General features: G+C 55.3%; 1 protein-coding gene across 1 annotated transcript in view; it reads right to left on the bottom strand.

Annotated features, from left to right (window-relative positions):
• Positions 1–319: 319 nt before the first annotated feature.
• LOC134465146 (retinoic acid-induced protein 1) overlaps positions 320–10,000 on the bottom strand; it is a 9,963-nt gene continuing 282 nt past the window's right edge. Inside the window, exons 2-8 of the mRNA XM_063218633.1 lie at positions 9,999–10,000; positions 9,604–9,920; positions 5,748–9,537; positions 5,153–5,408; positions 3,542–5,086; positions 2,448–2,541; positions 320–625 (exon numbers count right to left, since the gene is read on the bottom strand). The exon at positions 9,999–10,000 is cut by the window's right edge and continues 90 nt beyond it. Of these exons, the coding sequence (XP_063074703.1) occupies positions 552–625; positions 2,448–2,541; positions 3,542–5,086; positions 5,153–5,408; positions 5,748–9,537; positions 9,604–9,920; positions 9,999–10,000 (6,078 nt within the window). The 3' untranslated portion in view covers positions 320–551. The remainder of the gene's footprint in view (positions 626–2,447; positions 2,542–3,541; positions 5,087–5,152; positions 5,409–5,747; positions 9,538–9,603; positions 9,921–9,998) is intronic.

Below are 10,000 nucleotides of genomic sequence, written 5' to 3'. Positions count from 1 at the left end.
GTGTGTGTGTGTGTGTGTGTGTGTGTGTGTGTGTGTGTGTGTGTGTGTGTGTGTTTCTGTGTGTGTGGTGGGGGGCTACCAACAGGGAAGGGCTTTCTAATTTCTGCTGTTTGATTGTTTGTGTGTGATTGTCGGCGGACGTGGAAGAGAGAGAGAGAGAGAGAGATGGAGAGATGTAGAGATGTAGAGAGAGAGAGAGAGAGAGAGAGAGAGAGAGAGAGAGAGAGAGAGAGAGAGAGATGGAGAGAGAGAGAGAGAGAGAGAGAGAGAGAGAGAGATGGAGAGAGAGAGAGAGAGAGAGAGAGAGAGAGAGGGAGAGAGAGAGAGAGAGAGAGAGAGAGAGAGAGAGAGAGAGAGAGAGAGAGAGATGGAGAGATGGAGAGATGGAGAGATGGGAGGGAGAGAGATGGAGAGATGGGGGAGAGAGACAAAGAGATAAATAAAAAGCGAGAACGAGAGATACAAAGAGATCCTATAGAGAGCATGTGTGCATGTATGTGAGTGTGTGTATGTATCTGGACATGTCTGACAGCGTAACAGTATTGGGTGATTTAAGGGCGGCTCTGCTTGCCTACCTTGTGTTTTGAACACCTCATGGCAAAGTTGTCCTCGTCAAACAAGCACCCTGCATGAAGAAGAGAACAGCAAACCAAAGATGGAAGCATTAGGTGAATAGCAAGTAACAGTGTAATATCATTCACAATCACATGCAGACATCCATGTAGAATCTAGCAATCTGACAAGCATTTCCAGGGCAGAGAGACAGGCAGAGAGACGGTCAGTAAATGACAGGGAGACAGATATACGTATGGGATGGCAGGCAGAGAGAGGGAGAGAGAGAGAGAGAGAGAGAGAGAGAGAGAGAGAGAGAGAGAGAGAGAGAGAGAGAGAGAGAGAGAGAGAGAGAGACTGGCAGAGGGATGTGAATGGAAATGAGTGGTCTGGTCAGCCATGCATGGAGAGACAACAGTCAGGTGGATGAGAATGAGGACACAGAGGAGGGAGCCATGCATGCATTACACGTGCATATGCTCTGTCTCTCATTGCCATACTGTCTGTCTGTCTGTCTGTCTCTCTTGCTTACTCTTTTTTTCTTTCTGTTCTGTCACATCCTCAATGTCTCACACACACACACACACACACACACACACACACACACACACACACGTTTAAGCCTGATGAGAGGCAGACATTACCACACACACACATCAACACAGGCAGACAAATTAGCACACACACGCACATGCACGCACATGCATGCGCATGCATACACACACACACACACACACACACATACACACACACACACACACACACACACACACACACACACACACACACACACACACACACACACACACACACACACACACACACACACACACACACACACTTACACAATCAGCAATTCCCCAGACAGTCCTAAATGGAGTGATGGAACCACCAGGGCTGGCAGTCAATAATGCAAAACACATGCACCACTGCTGCTGCTGCTGCTGCTGCTGTCCCCAACCCACAACCCCCCACCACCCGCGCTCTCCAACCCCCCCGCTCTCTCTCCCCTCAGCACTCCCCAGCCCCCTGTGCCAGTCTCTTATGCTGTTCACCCTTCACTCGCTCCCTCCCTCCCTCCCTCCCTTCCCACAACCCTCATCTCCCTTCTTCCTCCCGCCCCGCGACACCACCAGCTCCCTCCACCACTTACATGTTCTCCTTCCCAATCCCACAACCCCCACCCCACCCCCTTTACCCCGCCATCCCCACCCACCCCCGAGCCCCAGTGCCACTTTCATGCTCTCCCCAATCCGATGCACCCCCCGCCCCACCCTCTTTAACCCCCTCATGGCCTGCCACTGCTCTTTACGTGTAGCACACCCCTCTCTACACCCTCCTCCTCATCACACCCAAACCATTCTCTCTAACCCCCTAGGCCCTTCTTGTCATCCAGTCACACCCCCTCCCACAACCCTCCCCACCCTCTCCACACCCCCACCCCCACCCCCTGCTCCACTGTCTAACACCCCTCTGGCCCCCCAAACTCCATCAGCCCCAGCATAGCACTTTTCAGGCCCCGTCCCTTCCTTGTCTGAGAGGAGAGGAGAGAACGGGAGAGAAGAGAAGAGAAGAGAAGAGAAGAGAAGAGAAGAGAAGAGAAGAGAAGAGAAGAGAAGAGAAGAGAAGAGAAGAGAAGAGAAGAGAAGAGAAGAGATGAAAGGAGAGGAGAGGAGAGAAGAGAAAAGATGAAAGGAGAGGAGAGGCGAGGAGAGGAGGACAGGAGAGAAGAGGAGATGAGGGTGGGAGAGAAGAGAAGAGAAGAGAAGAGAAGAGAAGAGAAGAGAAGAGAAGAGAAGAGAAGAGAAGAGAAGAGAAGAGAAGAGAAGAGAAGAGAAGAGAAGAGAAGAGAAGGATAGATGAGAAGAGGAGAGGGGCTCTGGAGAGGTCCTTACCCGACTCTTTGGCGCAGACATAGTGGTACTTCTGAGAGCATCCCTCACAGCTGCAGCCAACGGATGCCCCCTCACTCTGGCACTTAGCACATTTCTATAATGAGGAGAGAGAGAGAGAGAGAGAGAGAGAGAGATAGAGAGAGAGAGAGAGAGAGAGAGAGAGAGAGAGAGAGAGAGAGAGAGAGAGAGAGAGAGAGAGAGAGAAAAAGAGAGAGAAAGAGACCGTGAAAGACAGGCAGAGAGACAGGCAGAGACAGACAGATAGGCAGGCAGAGACAGACAGATAGGCAGACAAGGCAGAATGTGTGAGAGTGACAGAAAAACAGTCTAAGGCACTAAGCACACTCCTCACGTCCGTGCCGCACCCTCACTGCCGTGTGAAGAGACGCGCTAAGCATGCTTAAGAGTTATCTTAATTGAGTGTCACCGGAGCAAGGTCAGGTGTGGACAGGTCATTAAGGTGTGTGAGGTGTTGCACAGAAAGGCTAATGTATAGTCGCACACTGTTAAATTGCCACTGCTTTTCCTTCCAGATAACACACACACACACACACTGCACGCACGCGGACACACACACACACACACACACACACGCACACGCACGCACACGCACACACACGCACACACACACACACACACACACACACACACACACACACACACACACACACACACACACACACACACACACACACACACACACATTTCCTTGCACGGCAAAGACAGGCTGACCTAAGCCTTCTGTTTAATAGACAGAGGCCAAGAAAATTAAAAGTAGGGAGTTGAAATTCCTGCCATGTATTATCTAACTGTATTCTCCACACAGGTGATTTTATTAGTTTAGCTGATCTACACAGGACCTGAATGGCTGAGTTGGCTGAAGCAAATTATCTGTCGAACTTTTACTTCCAGAACCCAGCATATTCCCATCTGTTGACTGGCAGACAAATAGGCTGATACTGTTTGCATAGGTGGCATACACACTATGACTAGCAGACACACAAGCTAACATATTGTTCAAATACTGTAGGCAACAACATACAGGCTAATGTATGACTAGCAGCAGACATACAGCACAGCACAGGCTGACTTACCGTTTCACTCGCCGAGTGAGCAGCTTCCCTCAGCCCGTAAAGCCTCTCTGACACCAGAACCACCCCGCTGGTCCACACCACGCATGCCTCATGGGCCCAATGCTCCCTCCCCTCCGCCTCCCTCTGCTTCCTCTCCAGCAGGCTGCCTTCACCCTCCTCACCAGTAGGCGGTGCTGCAGCATCCCCAGCTCCTCTCCTCCTGAGGCTCAGGCACTCCTGCAGCTTCTTCAGCCTCAGCCTGAAGTTCGACCGATGGTGTGAGCTCTCTCGACTCGGCCTCCTGGACTTTTTGTGGTGGCTCGGGTGCTCCTCACTTGTTCCTGCCTGGCTGGTCTCTGGTGTTTTCTCACTCTCTGGTGGAGTAGGCAGAGTGGGAGTGCTTTTGAACTGTGCTCCGTCTCTGCTCTCCCAGAACTCCTGTTTGTAGCTCCAGGACAATGTTTTTCGTGGTATGCTGGTACGGAGGTAATAGGGTCCGCACAGGTCCCCGAGATCTCTGTAGTTTGAAGGCATTCCGCACAGGCAGCACTTCAGACACCTGTCTGTGAGATTTCTATTGACTAAAGGACCCAAGAGCATCATGGAGGATGCAGCTATCATCTTGGTGAGAGTAGGTTTCATTTCTACAGTGCTCTTCTCTATCTCCATCGCGATCTGTGTCTCCTCACTCGGCCTGTTCACTATGGCCGCATTCAGAGAGCTGTCGATACGAACATACGGAATAAAAGAGCATTTTATATCTTGCAAAGGTGGTGTGCTTGTTGAGATAATGTTACATTTTGTCTCCTGCTTCGATGATTTTACTTTGGGTGTACTCTGCTTTTTACATTTTGTCTTAGGCTTAGGCGGTGGTGGTGGTGGTGGCAGCGGCACAGCCTCTGTAGTTTTTGCCACAGCTTTCACAGGAGGCTTCGGTGCCGAACTTTGTTCTGCCGTCTTCTTTTTAGGGCCGGGTTTTCTACCTCTCTTGGCAGGTACGACAGGTACAGGACTAGGCTCGCTCGCTGCCTTTGCCTCTTTCTTCTTCAGTGATGGCTTCCTTCCCCTCCGGGGCTTTGGTGGCTCCGCTGGTGTCTCGGATGGCAGCTCCGTGGGTGGCTGATCGCTGCTTGTCACCGGAACAGGTGTGGGTGTGGGTGTGGGTGGCAGAGCTGGAGGTTCGGGATGCTGCGGCTGTTCTGTTGTCAGTGACTCTACCGGCACCTGTGTTTCTGTTTGTGTTTCCTTTAGTGACTCAGTCTGCGGCTCGGCCACCACTGCCTCTGTCACCTCCTCCACAACCTCCATCGACTCCACCACAGCCGGCTCTGCCTCTACAGTGCAAAGCTCTTCGGGAGGAGACTGGCCTTTCCTCCTCTTCCTCCTCTGCTTCAGGTGCATCTCGTGGTTGTTTTTGATGGCTCTCTGTTTGGCCAGTCGCGGCGTGTTGATGATGAGAGATGTGGCGTCCAAGGCCCCCGTTGCTTCCACAATACTCTCCACAGTAGACCATTTTCTCTTCTTCTTATTGGGCGTTTGGTTGTCATCAGCCGGTTTCTGGGCCTCCTCGCTCGGAGCTGTTGCTGCTGCCACTGCTGTTGCTGCTGCTGCTGTTGTTGCTGCTGCTGTTACTGCTGCGGTGGTGCTACTCTCTTCCGGCAACTCCTCTTTCTGCTCAGGCACCTGCTGGACAGCCTTAGAGATGGGGTCCTCTGTCAGGCACTCTGGAGGGATTGTGAAGGGCTGCTTTTTGGAGGCAGTGTTGGATGTTATTTTTTGGACCATGGCTTCATACTTGAGGCCTCTGCCCTTTCGTGGGGGAAGATACTTGGTTTTAGTGGGACACTGAGGGGGCACACTGGGGGTTACCTCACTGACCTCGGGGGTGCTGGTGGATGAAGGTATAGGGGTCGGTGCAGGAGCAGGAGAAGAAACAGGAGCTGGGGCTGAGGACAGGGCTGGGGCTGAGGCTGGGGCTGGGGCTGGGACTGTGGCTGGGACTGGGGCTGGGGCTGGGACTGGGGCTGGGGCTGGTGCTGGGGCTGGGGCTGGGGCTGGGACTGGGACTGGGGCTGGGGCTGGGGCTGATGTTTGGGGTGGGACAGGGGCTGGGGCTGGGGCTGGGGCAGGCGTAGGGGCTGGTTCATCTTTGGTGACAGGGGTGCTGCACACAGCTACTTTCGGTTGTGGGCCTCGCTTCTTTCTCCCTCTGACGCCCACCACTGACTGTGTGTTTGGCTTCTGGGGCTTTGGGTCTTCCTGCTGCTCTTTCTGCGGCTGTTCTGGTGACTGTGATGCCTGCTCAGCATCGGCCTTGTCTGCTTTAGCACCTCGCTTTCTCTTCACGGTGTCTGGGGACTGTGAAGTGGATTGTCTTTTGACAGGGGAGGCAATTTTCTCCTCCTGCAGTGTGTCAGGTGTCTCTATCTGGCAAATCTCTTTCAGGGGAGATGCAGGCCTGTTTGTGTCTGCAGCCTCCGTTACCTGCTCATGAGGTGCGTTTTGCTTTGTCGTGTCTCTGGCTTTCTTTGAAGGTACGACAGGAATTTCTTTCTCTTTCAACTCCTTCTCAAGTTTCTCAGGTGCCTGTCTGCGAGATCGAAGCACCATGGACTTCTGGTCTTTGGCAGGTGGTTGCACTTCTGAGGGGGTCTCTAATGCGACTGCTGGCTCTGGGTGTCCTTCCTGCGAGCCAGACCCACCCTCAGCCTTCTTGGCCGTGGCCTCGACTATTGATGCTTGAAGTTCCTCCGCTTGTTTTAAAAGCTTCAGTTTGGAAACGGAACCTTTGGGGCGGCCTACCTGTCCCTTGGGGGCTGTCCCTCCACCAGGCTTGGGGCCTGGCTTGGGACCTGGCTTGGGTCCTGGTTTGAGGCCAGGCTTTGGGCCTGGCTTGGAGCCAGGTTTGGGACCTGGCTTTGAGCCAGGTTTGGGCCCTGGCTTGTTTTTAACAGGTGGAATGGTGGCAGGTTTGGGGCCTGGTTTGTTTTTAACAGGGGGACTAACGTCAGGCTTGTTTTTAACAGGGGGACTGGGCTCAGGCTTGGGTTCAGGCTTGGGAGGTGTTTGTCCGCTGAAGGAGCGTGAGCGGGTGCACATGCGGGTGCTTGGCAAGTTCTCAGTGGCCGCGTGTTTTGTTGTCTGGCTGGCCATGTCCTCATGGGATGCCTCCATGTGATTGGACAAGAGGGCGCTTTTAGTTGGGGGAATGTCGGGTTTCTGTGTGGGCGTGGGTGCTCCCTCTGCCTCTGCACTGAGCTGCCTTCTGATGCCTATGTTTGCTGGCATTCCCCTCCTTCTGCCTCGGCCGGGCTTTCGACCAAAGGCCCTGGGGGGGTTTGCTGCGGGGGCCACCGGATCTGGCTTGGCCGAGGGGGTCACTGCGCTGGGGCAACTGATTCCGGGCTCCATGTCCTCGTCGCCTTTTTGCGGAGAGGGTGGGGTGTTAGCCCAAGATGGCGCAGAGTGCAAGATTGATTTGCCCGGCAGCTGGGGGGAGTCGGGCTCCAACACCTTTGCATCGCTGCGATCGATGTGGTCCCTCGTCTGAGGCGGAGGCGTTGGTTTCTCCCCAACAGGGTTTATGCCTAGCTTAGAGGTGTGAGACTGAGGTGCAAGGTCACAAGCGCTTGACCTCCTTTCGCCATTTTGAGGAGCTGCGTCCTCTGCCACTGCCACTGCGGTCTCGTCGGATTTGTTGTCAAATGCAGTTTGATATCTTTGCGGCTGCTGCTGCTGCTGCTGCTGCTGTGAGTCGTCTCTGCTGCAGTGCTCCGGTGACTGTTCCTGTGACTTGGCCATGTCATCAATGACGTCGTCCGAAGGTGGAGGCTGGTCATGCTCATGCTCATGCTCCTCCTCCTCGCTTACCTCCTCTTCGGTGGTGGCCTGACAGGTGGCAACAGATTTCTCTCCCTCCTGGGTCTCCTCCTGAACGCTCCCCTCCTCCTCAGCAGTTGAAAGTGTTTCCTCACTCTCCCTCTGCTTGCTGCAGGGCGAGAGACATAGAGCCTCGGAATTCTCCTCTTGGCTTGGCAAATATTGATCCTCCTCTGCAAGGTCACCACCACTTGAGACAGATGGCGGCGCATTTGGCTGGGTTGGCTCTGTAGTGGGGGAGGGCTCTGATTTGAACGTCTCTGATTTCATTTCAGAGTCTAGATTCACCCCGAGGAGGTGGCTTTCACCAGGTAATCCACAACTCCTGTTGGTGGAGTCGCTGTCATCTGGATCACTTTTGTTGTGCACCTCCTGATAAGTGCTGTCCTCTGACTCGTACGCATCGCTCTGACCAGAGGTGTCGGTGCCCATCTTGGGAAAGAGGGACGGGGACTTCTCATCCTCTGACCACTTCTCCTGTTTCTCTCCACTGTCCAGTATTTCCCCTTTGAACTTCTGCTCGGGGCTTGTCTTGGTCTTCATTTTCTCCTCCTCGTCAGCTGATTTCTCCATCCAGGCCGACTCTTCAAAGTTCTCCTTCAGTGAGCTGTCTATGCGCTTGATGTCGGGTGGGGAGTTGCTCTCCTGTTTCATGGGACTCTGCGCCGGGATGCTCATGGGCGATCTCTCGTCGCTCATGCTCTGAACCGAGCTGTTGTGGTCCGCATCCATGGACGAGACTGTCTTCAGTCTCGAGTCCAGGTTGGGGTCACTCTCAGGGAGCACTGTGCTCTGCATACTCGCATAAGAATACACAGAGTGGCTCTCAAGCGTGGTCATGGAACAAGAGGACACTGCGTTCAAAGGCATAAGGGGGCTACTTGGGACATGCATGGGAGTTCTGCTCTGGCTACAGTAGTAGTAGCTCCTGTCTAGTTGCTCCTCCGTGCTGCCGGCAGTGTAGGCTGCATCGTGAAGCTCAGCTGCCATTGACTTGGGAGTGCTGTAGGCCTCGGGCATGTGTCCACCGTGCTGCTGAACATCAGGGCAGGCAGGGTCCTCCAGACCTCTGAGCTGCCCCCTGTACTCCTCTCCCTTTTTCGGAATCGCCCCTCGCTTGCTGCCCTTCTTGTTGGCCATGAGAGCCTCGGACAGGAGCAGCTGTTGGACGTTGTTGGAGATGCTCTCCACCTGCGAGGTGAGGGCGTTGAGGCTCCACAGGCTGGGGTTGGAGAGCAGCTTCTCCGAGAAGCGGTCCTTCATGGAGGTGGAGGAGGAGCTGCTGTAGCTCTGGGCCTGGGCCTGGTGGTTGACCCCTGGGGAAGGGTGGCTGTGCGGGGGCATCAGCATGCCCTGGTCCTGCAGAGCACCAGCGGAAGAGGAGGAGGAAGTGGAGGAGGAGGTGGAGGAACCGGCAGCGGAGGCCGACTGGGGGTTGATGGGCGTCGGCGGCTGGCTGTATTGGAAGGACTCTGTGTTGGGCATGAGCGGGGAGGGCGTGGAGCTGTAGGAAGGGGAACGCCCTACGGACCGCGCTGGGGAGTGGCTGGAGCTGGGGCTGCAGTTCTGGTAGTACTGCTCAGGGGAACGCACAGGGATCTCGGGCATACAGTAGCCCTGCTGCGTCTGGCTGTGCTGATAGTGTTGCTGATACTTTTGCATGCTCTCGGGGGATCCAGCCATGCCTGACAAAGACACAGACTGTTGCTGCTGCTGCTGCTGTTGCTGCTGCTGCTGTGGTTGCTCAAATCCACTTCGGGATGGTGGTGGTGGTGGCGGCGGTGGGGGCTGGTAGCTGTAGCTGTTCTGAGATCGGTAGCCACTGGGCTTCATCCCACCGTGGTTACCTAGCTGCCGGGAGTACTGGGGGCCAGGGGGCATGCCGTAGCCCTTATAGGGGTAGGAGGGGGGAGCTGCAGAGGAAGCTGAGGAGGAGGACGGTGGGGGCTGGGGCTGGGAGTGCTGAGAGGGGTAGTGCAGGTGGCTCTGTGGGTACATGAGCGGGGAGGACCCGGAGCTCTGCTGCTGCTGCTGATGGTGGGGGCTCGTGTAGGCAGGTTGTGCAGACGGAGACTGGCCAGGGAGGTGGCAGTGGCTCTGGGACATACCCATCATGCTTTGCTCCAGGTACTGGGAGCCTCCTGCACTAGCGTTGCTACTGCCCCCTCCTGGTCCACCTCCTCCTCCACCCCCACCTCCTCCACCTCCTCCTCCCGGGTCCAGGCGTCCCACCATGTCCTGCTCGTACGAGGCCAGCTGGGGAGTCGCATCCTCCCACTTCTGCTGCTGTTGCAGGTGGTGGCTCTCGCTCAGGTACTGGGCCGAGTAGCCCCCGGGAACCCCCAGGTGGTTGCCATACCCCGCCGGCATGTGGTGGCTGGACATTTTGCCCTCGTGGTAGGACGAGGAGGAAGATGAGGAGGGCTTCTTTACTGAACCAGAGCCGCCACTACTACTACTGCTGCTGCCGTATGTCGCGTAACCCTGCTGCCCGTAACAGTCTTTCGCCGAGGGGGGTCGGCTGGGTGGCATGCCCATGGAGGAGGAAGAGGTGGAGGAGGAGGAGGAGGAGAGGGAAGAGTGCGTGTCATAGCCGTGCCT

Source organism: Engraulis encrasicolus, chromosome 2, assembly GCF_034702125.1.
Source record: "Engraulis encrasicolus isolate BLACKSEA-1 chromosome 2, IST_EnEncr_1.0, whole genome shotgun sequence".
Lineage (NCBI taxonomy): Eukaryota > Metazoa > Chordata > Actinopteri > Clupeiformes > Engraulidae > Engraulis > Engraulis encrasicolus.
Note: the sequence above shows the minus strand (reverse complement) of the source record. Positions and strands in the feature narration are given on the sequence as shown.